The sequence below is a fragment of the Brachycentrus maculatus genome, unplaced genomic scaffold, assembly GCF_059751285.1.
Source record: "Brachycentrus maculatus isolate JH-2025_06_01 unplaced genomic scaffold, ASM5975128v1 h1tg000459l, whole genome shotgun sequence".
Classification (NCBI taxonomy): Eukaryota; Metazoa; Arthropoda; class Insecta; order Trichoptera; family Brachycentridae; genus Brachycentrus; species Brachycentrus maculatus.
This window is the reverse complement of record NW_028281206.1, coordinates 86,989-104,667: the sequence shown is the minus strand read 5'-3', so window position 1 is coordinate 104,667 and position 17,679 is coordinate 86,989. Positions and strand designations below refer to the sequence as shown.

Here is a 17,679-nt window from a genome sequence, read left to right as displayed (position 1 = left end):
ATTTCTTCAGAAATATTTTGAAGACTTTCCTCTGTGTGCAGCTGACAGAGAGTCCCTCAGGACTCTATAACTGCTGCGGGTGGATGGCGGGCTCAGATACAAAAAAAAGTCCAAAGACGATCCGTGATCCTCATCTATTATGATTTGCCTTAAAAGTATTCAGCTTATTTTATGGTATTATTTGACGTTGTTTCAGGAATGGGAGGCAACTGAAGATATGGAGCCGGTCAGGAGACCTAGATCCATAGCTTCCCTGAACACAGAGATGACCGATACGCACTCCATCACCGAGCTGGTGGACGACTCTCACAGCAAGCTATTCTCCGTCAAGGTATGTCCACACACATCGCTCACTCCTTTCAAGAACGTCATAAATCAAAAATCGTCAATTTTCAGTTGTGCACGTTTTCGGAATGCCCAGAAAATGTACTATATCCCAGAAAAAGTGGCATATTTTTAACTTCATATTTACCCGCTACAGGGCAGAAAGTGTTGTTTTTGCATTTTGAAGAAAAGGTATTGTTTAATTATTTTTTTGAACATACTAAATATTTTTCAAATGGAGAAAAAACCTTCAGGTTTTACCTAAAAAGATCTGTTGCACAGTAAAAAGTTCAATAAGTGGCTTGATATTTATTTTTAATACATTGTATTATATTTTTAAACTTTAAAAACGCTCTCCTGAAAAATCAAGTTTTTTGATTTATGACGTTCTTGAAAGGAGTGAGCGACATGTGCAATGTATCGATGCTTGTCGAAATGCCTCAGTTTGAGAATACAGGAAAGGCGTGGAACAGAGGGTTGTGGTTCTGTGGTAAGTGTTGCGTCTGCTTACTTTTAACGCATCGGCATACCTTGGCGGCTAAGAACATTTTACATTAACATATCAGCCGCGGTTCAAGCCACACCCTCATCTGTGGGTAGCTCATATTATAAAGATATTTTCGTGTGATATCTACAAATCAGAAAAGAAAACTTTTGGTATTTCATTATTTCTTATTATTTTCATACAAATTTACTAATGTCACTCGATCAAAGATGTCCCTTGTAAGGATAAAATTATCCTTTTGATTAAAATATCAACTGAAATCAGGGAAAATACAAAACTTTATTTCCCAGGCGTAATTTTTTACTGTTTTACTCACATTCCTGATCTAAACACTCGATAAAATATGTGCGTAATAGTTATATGTTTCATATTTATCGGTTAATCAGTGAAAGCTATAATTTTGTGAGACTTTAATAACTCGGTTGAATTTTAACGCCTTTGACGCTTTGAAAGTATGAGTCACACGCGTGCGTTATGATTTGTTGGACTAATTTATACCACAAAAATCAATTTGTTTAGTGCGTGCTACCGTTTTCAGCATTTAAAGATTATTTCTATGTTTGTTCTCGTTTTATTGTGCAAAATATTAGCGTGTCATTGTTGAACAAACCATGTCACCTTCCCTCCGGGCGGGGCAACTTTTTTACTTTCGGGAATACATTTGATTAGTATGAGATGATGGCGTTGGCAGTGCGGTCAAAAAGCTGTTATAAAAACATGAAAAAAACAAAAATTTTAATAAAAAATAACCGCCTTTCATTGACAGCAGTTTTGTTAAATAATGTTGGCTGTAAAGATGACTCGAGATTAAAAATTGTTATGCATTTAACCGGATCCACGCGGCTCGCATAACCGTATGTGTTTTCATAAAACATGCCCCATACGCGGCTGACATAAGCGTATGTGTTTTTACTTTGCTCCAAGTTTCGAACCTCAGTTCAACTTGGAGGGATTTTTTCATGGTCTGAAACTTTGGATAAAATAATACGTCAATCCTTGGCCTTATGACATCTGTTGAAATATCTGACTAATAATTTGTAACATCACAAGGATAAATAAAAGAACAGTTCCCTGATTTTTCTTGAGGTCGGTAATTAGTCCGCGCCATAATCATGCCCTATATCTGTCTCACTCTCGACGCTACGCATCGCCAGTGGGTAAGGGTGACACACGATGCGTGCTTTGATTTATTTATGTTACAATCTTATTTGTTTATATTACGATATATTTCAAGAATAATGTGACACACGTGTATTATAGAGTACCAAAAAGGCACAATGAATCCCATTGAACGTTTTTGTTTAGGAAAATAAATAGTTTCTTAACTAAATATCGCCGCCGCCGCGCACCAGCGTCTCTCAGGAACAAAGTTGACGCGGTTAAAAGGTTAAGTAATAATTTTATGAGTATTAAAAATGATGCTTTGTTTGCAGCGCCCTGCTCCACTGCCTCCCGCGCAGGTACGAGAGGAGGAACTTCAGATGGAGAGTCTGGAAGCCATGCCCGAGACCCCCATCCTGCCGGCCAGGTACAACAACTAACTAACCATCGCGCTACTTACGTCAGGAGTAGGCTGAGCATAGAACCCCACACCAATCTGTCTTTGCAAACAATCTTCGCCTCATCCACATTTATGCATCTCCTCATAAGTCGAATTTTTCCACTCCTGACCTTACTACGCCCAAGTATTTTAAATACTCGATCATACTTAGTTTTCCTCTGCCCCTATTTCTAACTGCATTCACCTCATAAATTTGTTTTACTGCTCTTTCTTCATTACACACATTATACACCTTTCACATCAACATATAGTCTATATTTCTTAAATAACCTAACTCTTTTCTTCTTTTTTCTTTTCTTAATCCACATAATAATTTAAAAAAGTCCAGAACTGCGAGGAGCGACACGAAGGAGACCTTGAGGGACAGGGGGGGTGAAAAAAAATATTAGTGATTTTACACCCGATATTATTTGATATTACCCCAGACTAGTACCTGAAGCGGAGGGTTGACTGATCACCCTTCCTTCACGTGTCAACACTCAAGATTACACTACGCTTATATGATGCAATGCCCTATGCACCATCGGGTGCGGATAAGGGTTAGAAGAAGAAGTACTATTCACTATGTTCGCAGCATTCACTTTTTCATCTTTCTTATTTCATCAATACTGCTTCTTTCTCAATCTCAGCCTTGCATTCTCTCCTTATAATGTGATACATACCATCCTAATGCTCAAAGAAACTGTCGTGTGATTCCAGGAAGCCGGAGATCACGGCCCACATGGTGGACGACGTGTTTCTGCGCACCATCACGGAGCGCAAGACCATCGAGGACGTGGAGCGGCACCGCCGGCTGGTCACCGAGTACAGGGCAGCGCCCCAGCCCGCGCCCGCCAGCTGGGACGTGACCATCCGCCACTTCCCGGGCGAGGACCCGCGCTGGGAGGACTTCTCCGACGCGTCCAGCGCCTCCGCCATGACCATAGCCTCGCGCTCCGAGGCGCCCCTGCCGCCCCTTAACTACATAGGTCAGTGGGCCCCACACATCTCTGTCCTTGTATCTGTACTCTCTCGATATACGTCTTAAATAGCCAAGGACATACAAGCTCTACTCCTTAAATTATATACTGAATTATATTAAAAATTATAGATTAAATTATATACTTATATTCAATAAAATGCGCAATGCCTGGGACTCACTGCTTTACTCGACAAAAACCAAGTGTCGTCTCTTTAACGCCTGCATCCTAACAGTGTTGCTATACAGATGTGAGTCGTGGCACCTCACCAAAGCTCAAAACAAGAAACTAGCAAGTTTTGAAAATAGGTGCCTGAGGCGAATACTGGGTGTAAAGTGGTATGACTTCGTCAGGAATGACGATGTGAGGAGAAGAACTCAACAGCCCCTCATACTGGAAGTCCTGAAGAGGAGAAGGTGGACATGGTTGTGACATGTCCTTAGAATGCCCAAGGATATACAAGTTCTACTCAAATAGCCAAGGATATACAAGCTCTACTCTTCAAATAGCCAAGGATATACAAGCTCTACTCTTCAAATAGCCAAGGATATACAAGCTCTACTCTTCAAATAGCCAAGGATATACAAGCTCTACTCTTCAAATAGCCAAGGATATACAAGCTCTACTCTTCAAATAGCCAAGGATATACAAGCTCTACTCTTCAAATAGCCAAGGATATACAAGCTCTACTCTTCAAATAGCCAAGGATATACAATCTCTACTCTTCAAATAGCCAAGGTATACAAGCTCTACTCTTCAAATAGCCAAGGATATACAAGCTCTACTCTTCAAATAGCCAAGGATATACAAGTCAGGATATAGGTCTTCTTCCTGTGTCATGGAATATAGATTACCAGAGATTGCCATGCATTTATGTCCTCATATTATCTGTTCTTTCATCCCGAAAGCTTGAATTTTGAAGGGAATGAACCACTCTCCCAAATTGTCAAGCCAGGATAAACGCCTTCTTCCTGGGCTGCACGTACCTTGCAATGACTGACTGAGGATTGTGTAATTTTAATGTTACCGAATGAATCGTTCTACGTAGGTTCAGCCGGGCCGCAGTTGTTCTCGCCCAACCTGGTGGGCAACGTGCTCCCGCAGCTGCCCGAGCTGCCCCCGGCCACCAACCCCCTGTACAAGGAGGAGGCGAGCCACTACTCGGAGAGCCAGGAGCAGCACCGCCGCGCTGCCAGCTCGGCCCCCGTGCCGCCCAACTGGGACGTGCTCGTCAGGGTGCTACGCCCCGAAGAGGTATCTATCTATCTATCTACCTTTCCGAACAATGTTGAAGATCTATTGGAGGGGCCAGAGTTTAGCTTTGCAGTGTCTTATGCACAGAACAGGCCTAGGAGCCGACACTATCTAGCCAGGCACTGGGTTTCTTCATTAAATTATAAATGAAACATTTGTTTTTTACCACTTGTGTGGGTCTTAATACTTATCTGGGGTTTTCCACTTGAAGTAATTTTGATTTTTTTTCTCTCAATATACTCATAGATGAAGAAAAATATGGGAGTCTATGCATTTCGTCGTAACGTAACGTCGTAATATTGCTCGCGGCGAGCATGTTACGTTATGACGTTTCGACATGCTCGCATTGTAACATGTTACGTTACCAATTTGTATGAGATGTCTTCTGTCCATATAAGACCGTAATCTGTGGTCTCCTCTGCGGCACAAGAAGGGGTAAGTTCTGACGGTTTGGCGGTGGCGTAAGTACCGCTTTACTTTTTTTTAAGGCGGTTCTAGACGGCCCCGCTGTACCCAGTTGTAAGCTGGATACGGACGGAGGTGACTAGAAACTCGAGCCGGGAAGAACCAAGCGCTGGACCGACAGGCTTTCCGAAACAGGTCCGTGAATCGGTGCAGAGAGGCGAAGCGGTCCAGGCTGGCGGCGCGCCGAGGTCTCGAAGGTCGTCATTTTTTTATTTTGTTTTGTAGCAAATGACGTCGGAGTACGAAGAGCACGAGACGCTGACCGTGGAGGAGCAGACGCGCTGGAGGCAGATCATCACGACCAGCTCCGAGCTGCGCCGGGAGCTGTCCCAGTGCTCGCAGAGGGAGGACTTCCAGAAGATCAGCGAGGACCGGCGCTACAGCGGCCTGTTCCCGCAACACAAGTGGGAGGTCATCCTCAGGATCCTGGCTCCGCCGCAGGACAAACCCAAGGTAATAGATACCTTTCTTAAGAAAATAAATTTCCTTATTCATGTAAAAAAATACATCCAATAATCACTGTTTAACCTTCCCCTCCCGGTCATATGTATTTACTATAATTTGACTTTGAAAATGAGAATATCAATATGAATTATAATATATGGGTTTAAAGTTTTTGTATTCCTCCGTAATACTTCTACGTACTACATAAAAGTATTACAATATAAAGTTATTCATTTGCAGAGACGGAAATAAATAAATTGTAAACAAAATCGGGGATAGGATCACCAATACACAAACGTTTCTCAGAGTATGTGTGCGTGCTGCACTTTACATACACGCACACTGGGCTTCATGCTGTTTTTGACAGTCAGATTTTTTTCTCGTTTTCAGATACTTACTACAGCTAACATTACAAAATTGGTACATTTCAACTTCCAACTATGCTCAATAAAAAGCAACATTTAGAAATATTTACATTTTTCCCGTTTTTCAAACACATTTTCATACTTTATTTTTATTTTTTTATTTTATTTGTTTGGGAATTGTACAGCTTACATTAAAAAAAAAAGATATAATAAACAATTAACAATAATAAACATTACATTACATTAACAAAAATAGTTAAAACGTTAAAAAAAAAGAAGCCAATCAAACAATTCCACATTTATGTTATAAAACTATTAAAAAACATAAAGAGATTTAAAAAAAAGGGTATGATATAAAATAATAGATTTATTTATAATAATAGAGATATATAATAATAATAGAATAATAATAGAGATATATAATAATAGAAGGAGAAGGGGAAAGGAGAGGAATTAATGAGGGTGGTTAAAGGATTTTTTTTCTAGGCTTACCTAAAATAAGAATATATTTATAAATATACATACATACATATACATATATATATATATACATACATATACATATATACATACATATACACATTCATTATATATATACAGAAAAAAAAAATTGTCATGCACCGTTCACCCCCCACCCATAATATAACTAGGTTATTGGTGGAGATTAAACAGAGTATGACAACTTTCTACTAACCTCTTTTTTTATTGTAGCTATGTAATACTTAATTTTCCCGTTTTTAAACCACATTTTCATATAGTGTACAAAATACATATCACCGGTGCACGCGGATGTATTTAGCACCGTTAGGGAAGGGATAACAATGTTTTTCTTTTCAGGGCGGGCGTTACCGCAAGAAGTCGGACTGGGACACGCGGTCGCGGCGCAGCTCGCTGCCCACGCTGTACGAGTACAGCGACAGCGACGCCGCCTCCTCCGTGGCGCCCCCGCCCAGCGGCCGCACCGGCCTCTCGCGCCCCTCCCGCTCCAGCGACCACCAGGACATGCGGTAACTCACTCGCAACCAGTACTTGCCGTCACTCGCGCTTTCTCAGTATCTGTATGTGCGCAATGCGCTACTTGTCATCGCACAGTTAAATTCACCAATATCTGTGTTCAGTTTTGTAGTGAAGTTTTACTGAGTAAATACCACTTAAAAGTAAAATCTAAAAATTTTGAACGAGACCTATTTTGCATACTACAATTTTTGTACTGAAATGCACTGCTGACAATTTAAATTACTGGCTGCCTCTGTTGGTAATCTTTCCGGCATATTGTCTTTTGTCACCCATTTCTGTGGAATTACATATTATAAAACTAGAGTTGGGAATTCTCTGGCTAGACATAAGGCGTTTGTGCACTACACGGAATTTCACCGTCCGGCAGTCCGGTTTTGAAAAATGAAAGCGACTACGACAGTTAAGCGTGATCGAATTTACGCGCAACGTGTTCACGCACCGATCAAGAGCATCGATCCCAAGAAAGATGGACAAAAGCACAAGCCAATCCGAGCCAATCGTCATTTTAAAACGCTAACTGACTGCCGGACGGTAAAATTATGTGTAATTCCATGTAGTGGACAACCGCCCTTACTGTGGCAAAAAAATCCTCACATTCTGGTGATGTATAGTCAATACACATCGCTCACTCCTTTCAAGAACGTCATAAATCAAAAATCGTCAATTTTCAGTTGTGCATGTTTTCGGAATGCCCAGAAAATGTACTATATATCAGCAAAAGCGGCATATTTTTAACTTAATATTTACCCGCTACAGGGCAAAAAATGTTGTTTTTGCATTTTTAAGAAAATGTATTGTTTAATTATTTTCTTAAATAAACTTAATATTTTTCAAATGGAGAAAAAACCTTCAGGTTTTACCTAAAAAATCTGTTGCACAGTAAAACGTTCAATAAGTGGCTTGATATTTATTTTTAATACATTGTGTTATATTTTCATACTTTAAAAACGTTCTCCTGAAAAATCAAGTTTTTTGATTTATGACGTTCTTGAAAGGAGTGAGCGACATGTAAAAATGGACCATTTAAAATCCAAAATTTGGAATCGCCTAAATTAATTATATTTGAAGTAAAAAATGATGTCGCTCACAAACGAGTGAGACAACCACCTTAGAATAACTGTGTGTTAGAATAATCAGTGTGATTCCATGTAGTGCACAAACGCCCATTGTGTAACAATGAACTGTAATGGGACTTGAATTGAATTTGGTTGTGATGTTTCCAGGTCCATGTCGGAGATGATGGTTGACTACGCGCGCATGGACAACGCGGACAGCCAGTCGGAGGCCTCCATGGGAATGGCTCTGTCCGCGCGCTTCTACGATACCGACAGCGATGCCGAACACGATTTCAGAATGCCGAGGTAATAACAATCTTTTATATTTATATATAAAACAATCTACTTATCTTCTTCTTTTATTAAAAGAAGATAACAAGAACAAGAAGACCTATAGTGCATATATAATTGTTAGCACTATTTTAGATGAGACTTTATTTGAAATGATCATTCATATATCGCTCACTCCTTTCAAGAACGTCATAAATCAAAAAACTTGATTTTTCAGGAGAACCTTTTTAAAAATTAATAATAAAATACAATATATTAAAAATAAATATCATGCCACTTATTGAACTTTTTACTGTACAACAGATCTTTTTAAAGAAAACCTGAAGGTTTTTTCTTCATTTGAAAAATATTTAGTTTATTAAAAAAAAAAATTAAACAATACCTTTTCTTCGAAATGCAAAAACAACATTTTTTGCCGTGTAGCGGGTAAATATTAAGCTTAAAATATGCCTCTTTTGCTGGGATAAAGTACATTTTCAGGGCATTCCGAAAACATTCACAACGGAAAATTGGCAATTTTTGATTTATGACGTTCTTGAAAGGAGTGAGCGATATGTTATTTGATGCTTCCATCTACGGTTTTTAATATAAACTGTTTATATTCAAACCTGAAGATGAAAGCGTCTGTAGCTTCCAAAACTATTCGTCACGGTATAATACTCAACTGCTAAAAAACAAGTGTTTTATTTATAGTTTAATAATTTTTATAATTTTACATAAACATACACACATGCACACACATACATATATAAATCTTCCTCATCCTAAACCACATCCTGTGGAGCAAAGGGCGTAAATAAATTAGTCCCCCCGCCAGGCATGACTGTATTTAAGTTTTATTAACTCAATGTGCGGTGTTCCAGGAGCCTGAGCCAGCGGTCCCTGCAGCGCTCGCTGAGCCAGCCGTCGCTGGTGCGCTCGGCCAGCGAGTTCACGGAGCGCTGGGCCACGCAGATGGACGACGGGGACAACTCGGACGACGAGGACGAGCAGACCCCGAGGCCCGTGCGCCGCCAGGGACAGCAGCTGCAAGGTCGGTTACTCCCAAATAGAGCACTGGTGCGGCAACTGGTGCGACTCCCGCGGTTCAGACAACAAATGACATTAGGAGATATTTTCTGCAATTAAAATGTAGACAGTTGAACCCTATATTTGTTCCTTTTTTCTCAACGTATTTCAATGAGAATAGTATCAATTGTGATTCTTTTATATGAATTTATTTGCCATTAAAGAAACATAGCAAAAGTGTGTAAAAAATTTGTAATAGGGTATAAAAAATTGGTAAAAGAGTATAAAAATAAAATAATAGCATACTAAAACAGTTATAATGTAGAAAAATATAGTGATAGCGTATTAAAACTATGTAATAATGAATATAAACAAAGTAATATATTTGAAATCTCAATTTTTTCTGCTTCTATTTTAGAGGCATGTCTTCAGGCAAATGTGAAAAATACATCACAAACACCCAGACCCATTGAAAATTAATCATAGACCGTACATCATAGCGCTGTAAATATACCCAGACTTCCATATTCTTCATACATATGTAGAGATATCAAAAATGTAAAAAATAACTCCTATTCAGAGATAATCTACATTTGTAAACAAGTATTAGGATACGCTCAAAATGTTTTTATTTTATTTATTTATTTGGGAATTGTACAGCTTTACATTTAGTAAAAGTATATAATAAAAAATAGTAACGATCAAAAACATCACTAGATAAAAAATAAAATAAAAAAGAGTGGGAGTATATTAAATGATATTTGGTGAGTTTAGACAATGTTAATTAATATATTATAAATATAGTTATATTTTATAAAAACATAACTTTATTTAGTGATATTTCGCTCACTCCTTTCAAGAACGTCATAAATCAAAAATCGTCAATTTTCAGTTGTGCATGTTTTTGGAATGCCCAAAAAATGTACTATATCCCAGCAACAGTCACATATTTTAAACTTAATATTTACCCGCTACAGGGCAGAAAGTGTTGTTTTGCATTTTGAAGAAAAGGTATTGTTTAACTATTTTTTTTGAATATACTAAATATTTTTCAAATGGAGAAAAAACCTTCAGGTTTTACCTAAAAAGATCTGTTGCACAGTAAAAAGTTCAGTAAGTGGCTTGATATTTATTTTTAATACATTGTTTTATATTTTTAAACTTTAAAAACGTTCTCCTGAAAAATCAAGTTTTTTGATTTATGACGTTCTTGAAAGGAGTGGGCGATTTGGCATATTTGAAAAAGGTTAGTTTAAGCAGTATGTTCATGATATAGTAAAAAAATTTATAGGCAAAAACTAACTAACAAAAAAATTATTTAAAGTATTATTTTAAGTAAAATTATTTACAGGTTAGTTTTAGCAGTATGTTCATGATGTAATAAAATTATTTACAGGCGACCACCAGCACCTGTCCACCTTCACGTCCACCGAAGTGAGGACCTTCCAGGCCACCAAGGGCTGGCCGCGGCCCTAGGCGCGCCGTGTCGGGCCCCGCGCCCCACTCCACCCTCACTAACTGCCATAACCCTCACTGCAGACCGAGTGGGACTGCCGCTAATCTCAAACTGTAAACTCAATTCCGCGGACACATGGACCTGCATTCCAAGACAGATTGGCAACATTTATATATATCTTGCCGTGATCGCCAATATATATATATATATATATAGTTGAGATAAGTACCGCGTTATCGGATAGAACGTTATAGGGCAGGGGTTCCCAAAGTGTGCGCCGCGGTGCCCTGGTGTGCCGTAGAAAGTCAAGAGGGGCGCCGTGAGTCGATTCTCTTATCATTATCCGAAACCACAAATATTCATGGGTCCCTATAAAGCAACAATTTATATTTTGAGAGCTAGCATTTTTCTACCCAACTTCTATTATTGTAGGTACCTATTTCTTTTGACTATAATATATATATATACATATGTATATAGTCACATTATCTATTCCAAATGGCTTACTAAAGTAGGGCGCCGTGACAAAATACTAAACTTGGAAGTGCGCCGCGGGCTAAAAAAGATTGGGAACCCCTGTTATAGAGGGTAAATGTTTTAAACTGTATTTAATTATGACTCATTTTAGTAATTTCCATTGGTTAAGGGTATGTATTTGTTAATACAGAATTCATTCCACCATAGAGGTTGTATGTCTTTTTACGCCCAAATTTTTTAGAGTATGTATATTGGATATTTTTTTGTTTTTAGAATACTTATAGAAAAAATATTTTTGTATTTATTTTTTTAACTCCTTACCTTTCAATAACTCTTTTCTTTTCAAAACCATTTAATTATATCGAAAAAAAACTCATTTTTTCAATGCAAAAACGGTGTTTTAAGAAAAAAATCTATTTTACAATGTTTCAACCTGGATTTAGAGAAAATTAACTTGCGATTTAATGAATACTGGGCCTCAAAATGTAAAAATACAATTTGAAACACTAACTCCTCATGTAACGCCCCCTCCGAATACGAGGTACCTATATGTAAATGTTATAAGTTATACCTGTATGTTGTTATCATGTGTAGATGTAGACATGTGTCCTCGATTTGTGTGTGAATAATTTAATGTATATTTTAACTTCAACGGGATTTCGCGTCTGCAGTGAGTTTAATCATAGGTTTGTCTAGAATTCGTAGTTGGTGCTTGTCACATAAGGTTGTGTCAACAGTCACGAGACGTTAGATTACCGCATAGGTATCTTGATTAAGATAATCCAGGGTAATATTTGTGAACTTGGGAACTCCTGACTGTAAAGCTGCGTGCGGTATAGACATGCCATTCCGGGGTAACATATTTAAACTTTATAAGATAAAACAACTTCGTTTTTAACCACTTTTTATTGGTTAAAAACAAAGCTGTTTCATTTTATTAAGTGTATAAAATGTGCCACAAAGTATCTGCGAAAAATATTCAAGATAACATAGTTGAGTTGACCAATTGGAATTTAAACTTAAGAAATCATGTGCCCCTAAAAATTGCCGCACTTAAAAAGATGTAAAATGAGAAAATGATTCATAAATATATATTTTGATTTATTTTATAAATGGCTTGTTTAAAAGTGTGGTATTTTTTATATTCCAGATAAGCCCATTATTTCATTGATCTTGATATTTGAACATAAAAATATCATTCATCGTTCACTTTGTGTAATGCTGCTTTAAAAAAAAGGAAAGTGTTATATTATCATACCACAAAGTTAACAATGCTTTTAATATACAAAATAGATCTTGATATTTTACAATGAAAAATGTCGAAATTTTCCTTTTTTTACAAGTCTAAAACTTCTTTGACTGTTGACTACACGCCTTACGTGGAATTAAAACCATAATATTGGAAGCATAGTATTGTATTATGTATTGTACATTACATAAATTAATCTTCCTTCTCTTTCAACTAGCGGTGTACTTAAAATAAATAAAATTAGCAAAATTAATTAAAAAATTGTATGTACACCTCACGGTATTCAGCATCACCTTTTTCTTGTTTCGGGTTCATTTTTAATACTTACAAGCCAATGTAATTGTTCGTCTGTAAGATGGCACCGAAAGACGCTTCGCAAAACCGTCAACAGATGTCATTTTATGGACGAACGATGATTTTATTTTAATTGTGGAGGTTTTTTCTTCCTCTCTTTTTACTTTTGTGTATTTTTCTAACATTTATATAATTCACTTGCCGTAAGTTAGCTAGAAAATATTGTTAAAAACTGCGCTTTTTAAATTTTCTTTTAACAATTTCAAAACGAATCAATTAAAATAGCTATTGCCTTCTTAGTCTTAATCTTCTGGACCTTATTCGTACCCAGTGGTGCATAGGGCACTGGATGTGATCGATGCAGTCGAGTTGAGTGCTTCAGGCAAAAACCAGGGTAAATTATGGTGAAAAATCTATATATATACACATATCCTAATTACATAATCTTCTTCTACGCCTTACCCGCACCCAATGGTGCATAGGGCACTGCATCGTATTGACACAGTGTAACCTTGATCATCAATTGCACTAAGGCAAGGTGATCAGTCCTCCGCTTCTTGTACGAATCCAGGGTGATATTAAATAAATATGAGAGTGGAAATCACTTTTTTTTTTTGGCAAATTTGGGCAAATTTATTTTGGCCTTCTCGGTATTAAAACACGCACTCGGTATTACAACTCTGCAGAGGCATAGAGTAGAATAATAATTCGTACAAAATATCGTTGATGGTATTTTGAAATTATGTATATTGTGAGCTTATTGCGAGTGAATTGTAATTTTCGCTACCGAGCTTCTAACAAAATATTAACCTTGGCTATGAGCTTTAGATCGTAAGACTAGTTAGTAAATATATCGATTTACATGTGCCAAACCACCCCTAGTATATGTACCCCCGCCCTTAATGTAAGGCCCGGATACAATCTCCCAATTGACTGGTTAATTTAGAACCTTATATTCCTGCATGTAATAATATAAAACCCTTACCGCACCCCAATGGTGCATAGGGCACTGCTTCATATAAACGCGGTGTTATCTTGATCGTTTACATATGAAGGAAAGGTGATCAGCCCTCCGCTTCATGTACCAGTCCAGGGGATTATTAAATAAATATTAGAGTGAAAAAATCACTTATATTTATTTGGCCCCCCTGGGAATCGAACCCGGGACCTCCAGAACGGTAGCTGAGCGTGCTGACCATTACACTACGGAGGCGGACAAAAATGCATGTAATAATAATAATAATAAATTTGGATAACTTATATAGCGCCATTTTCGTAAAATACCACCTCAAGGGCGCTTCACTGTGAATGAATTGAGGAAAATATTATGGTGGAAATGATTTCTTTTTAGTTTTTTTCTAAAGATCATCTCACTCTCACTATTTCTAACCATTGGTGGAAGAGCATTCCACGCCATCGGCCCCGCAACAGCAAACGTACGCTCGCCAAATTTAGTGCACTGGTTGCGAGCTGGTAAGATCACTTTGCCCATTGCAGTTGTTGTAGCCGATCGAAGCGTGAGACGTCTATCGACCAATTCATCTGGAATACACAGGTCTTTTTAGATACTCTGGAGCCATATCGTGTATTGATTTATACATGAGTAGACAGAGTTTATACTCAACCCTTTCGGGAAAGCGTTACCAGTGCAGTTTGTGTATAGTATTTAAGCTCTCTTATAGTTATTTTCAAGAGAACTTATCCATTGTTCTTTTTTCTGAGTTCGAAGCTTCAAAAATGCCCGACACACGATAGTGGACAGTGGGAGTGACATATGAAGGTTCCAATGTACTTTTATTCTTCTTCTGTACGTGTCATGTCAGGTCCCCCTGACGTCGACTATCACTTGAGAGTAATTGTCCTTGTAAAGTAAAGTAAAGTAAACTTCTGCCCCAAAACTTTTCCACGTGGTTCTTAATTAATCAATTAAATTAGATTGTGCCTTGGCCTTTTATTGAACAATATCCTTGTATTAAAATATTTCAAACACATTCCATCTAAATGTGCTCATGTGTTCATTGCGAATTCTTCCATTATTGAAAATATAATCTGTCTCGGTTTTATTGCGGTAAAAGATTTAATGGTAGAACTACATATATGTATTGTATTTGCCGGATCAATCTGACCAGACGATATAACTATAGATATATTTTTATTAGTGTTAATTTTTACTGACGATACATTCCTACACATCGCTCACTCCTTTCAACAACGTCATATACTTGAAATACTTGATTTTTCACAAGATCGTTTTTTAAGTTTAAGAATATAATGAAATGTATTAAAAATAAATAACAAGCCACTTATTGAACTTTTTACCGTGCAACATATCTTTTTAGGTAAAACCTGAATGTTTTTTCTCCATTTGAAAAATATTTAGCATTTAAAAAAAAATATAAAATTAAGCAATACCTTTTCTTCAAAATGCAAGAACAACACTTTTTGCCCTGTAGCGGGTAAATATTAAGTTAAAAATATGCCGCTTTTGCTGGGATATAGTACGTTTTCTGGGCATTCCGAAAATATGCACAACTGAAAATTGTCGATTTTTGATATATGACCTTATTGAAAGGAGTGAGTGATATGTTCATTGCAAATTCTTCCATTATTCAAAATATACTCTTTCTTGATTATATTCGGCTGTCCAAATTTAAAACACAGTAAGGGACATTTTTTTTGTAGTAGGTTTGTTTTGCATTTTTGGACTAAGTAGAGTCTACTTAGTCCATAAATGCAAAAAAAACCTACTACAAAAAAATGTCCCTTGCTGTGTTTTAAATTTGGACAGCCGTATTGCTTTGCAAGATTTAATAGGAGAACTACATTTATGCATTGTATTTTATATTCCGGATCAATCTATCAAGCTGATCAGACAATATTAAACCATAGATATATTTTTATTATTGTTAATTTTTACTAACGATACATTCCTACATATCCGTCCACTAAATTTAGAATTTTACAATATAATTGATAGTTATAGAAAAAAAATTATATGTTCAATACAGGATATTTGACATAAATCTCTACTTAGTCAATTATTAAAGAAACAATATTATTTTATTGTTATTTTGTAAAATTTATATATATATATATTTTACTATAAAAGCGTTTTGAAAACTATGATAAAATTATTTTTAAAAACTCCTTTTGTGGATATATAAAATGGTGCTAATATCAATATGTAAAAAATATATATAAATATATAAAGTTTTAATACTTCTCAAGAGTACGTCAATATATAATATTTGGAAATTTAACTATGTATAACAGTTTTTTTTTCAAAAGTTTGATATAAACAATTGTCAGACTTGTGTGATTTTGAGTTGTTTTTGTGCAGTGGAATTTCGTCATTTATAATGCACAAACATATACAAAACTTTTAGAAATAAAATAACATGAGCAGTAAAATTACGCTTACCGACAAAACAGTAAAAGCTTGTAGTCCTAAAAGTGTTAAAATTGATCAAAATTTAAAGTAACATTTTCATAAAAAAATTTATGTAGAAAATGTTCAAAACTTTGAAAATAAGCTATCTCAAAAATATTTTTTTACCCTTATCCGCACCCAGTGACAGTGCATCGTATCGATGTAATGTTGTCTTGATTGTTAATTGCGTAATTACGTATGATATACACCATATAACATAGCTCTTATTTGACCAATGTTACAAATAAATATTATAACTGAATTCCATCAAGAAATTTCCGTAAAGAATGCGAATTTTATATCAACAAAGTTCAAATGAATTCCATACAAAAAAAAATGTTATAGCATTTTGCTCACTCCTTTCAAGAACGTCATAAATCAAAAAACTAGATTTTTCAGGAGAACGTTTTTAAAGTTCAAACATAAAATACAATGTAGTAAAAATGAATATCAAGCCACTTATTTAACTTTTTACTATGCAACAGATCTTTTTAGGTAAAACCTGAATATTTTTTCTCCATTTGAAAAATATTTAGTATATTAAAAAAAATAATTAAACAATACCTTTTCCTCAAAATGCAAAAATAACACTTTCTGCCTTGTAGCGGGTAAATATTGAGTTAAAAATATGCCGCTTTTGCTGGGATATAGTACATTTTCTGGGCATTACTAAAACATGCACAACTCAAAATTGACGATTTTTGATTTATGACGTTCTTGAAAGGAGTGAGCGATTTGTCTCTGAATGGCGAATTCCACTATAAATATTTAATTAAATTAAATATCCTTTAATTGTAAAAAAAACCCAATATAATTGAGTGTAAAAAATTGCTATTGCTAATAAATATACTCGCCATTTTCTTATTTAAAAAAATCTTTGAATACTTGATATAATAATGAATTAACTCTACAAGTAAGGATATCAAATGAAATATGAACGTGCCCCGTAGGCAGCTACCCCCTAGACATAGGACAATAATGTGACATTAATATTAATGAAGTAAGAATTTATTTTGTACTAAATATTTACGAACGCTTGTACTAAAATATCTCGCATTGTGTATGAATTAATTTTATATGAAGACAATAAAAATTTACTCCAACTATTGGACTTTTTATTCTGGGGTACTTGCTTTTCTGAACTCTGGCAACACCACGCAAGATGCAGATCTGTCATTAGTGTGGGTACCTACGCGACCGGCAAGTATTGCATCATAATAATTTTCTTCTTCTAGCCGCACCCAATGCACTTCTTGTCTGTACCCAATGGTGCACAGGACACTGCATCGTATTGACACAGTGCTTTCTTGGTCATTACTTACATGAAGGCAAGAACTTATAACTCTTATCTGCACTCAATGGTGCATAGGGCACTGCGTCGAATCGACGCAGTGTTATCTTGATCGTTACTTACATGAAGGCAGGGTGATCACTCCTGCGCTTCAGGGATAAGTCCAGGATAATATTAAATAAATTGCCAGAGGGGGTGAAAATAAATATTAGTGATTTTACACTGTAATATTTA

General features: G+C 36.3%; 1 protein-coding gene across 2 annotated transcripts in view; it reads left to right on the top strand.

The window, feature by feature from the left end:
• The window catches only part of pot (zona pellucida domain protein papillote), an 86,503-nt gene extending 69,245 nt beyond the window's left edge, over window positions 1-17,258 (top strand). For both annotated transcript variants that reach the window (XM_088271716.1, XM_088271717.1), the window contains exons 11-19: window positions 197-331; window positions 2,263-2,357; window positions 3,090-3,358; window positions 4,398-4,603; window positions 5,294-5,521; window positions 6,715-6,884; window positions 8,118-8,255; window positions 9,104-9,273; window positions 10,645-17,258. In XM_088271716.1, the coding sequence (XP_088127842.1) occupies window positions 197-331; window positions 2,263-2,357; window positions 3,090-3,358; window positions 4,398-4,603; window positions 5,294-5,521; window positions 6,715-6,884; window positions 8,118-8,255; window positions 9,104-9,273; window positions 10,645-10,724 (1,491 nt within the window). In that variant the 3' untranslated portion in view covers window positions 10,725-17,258. The remainder of the gene's footprint in view (window positions 1-196; window positions 332-2,262; window positions 2,358-3,089; window positions 3,359-4,397; window positions 4,604-5,293; window positions 5,522-6,714; window positions 6,885-8,117; window positions 8,256-9,103; window positions 9,274-10,644) is intronic.
• Window positions 17,259-17,679: the final 421 nt, after the last annotated feature.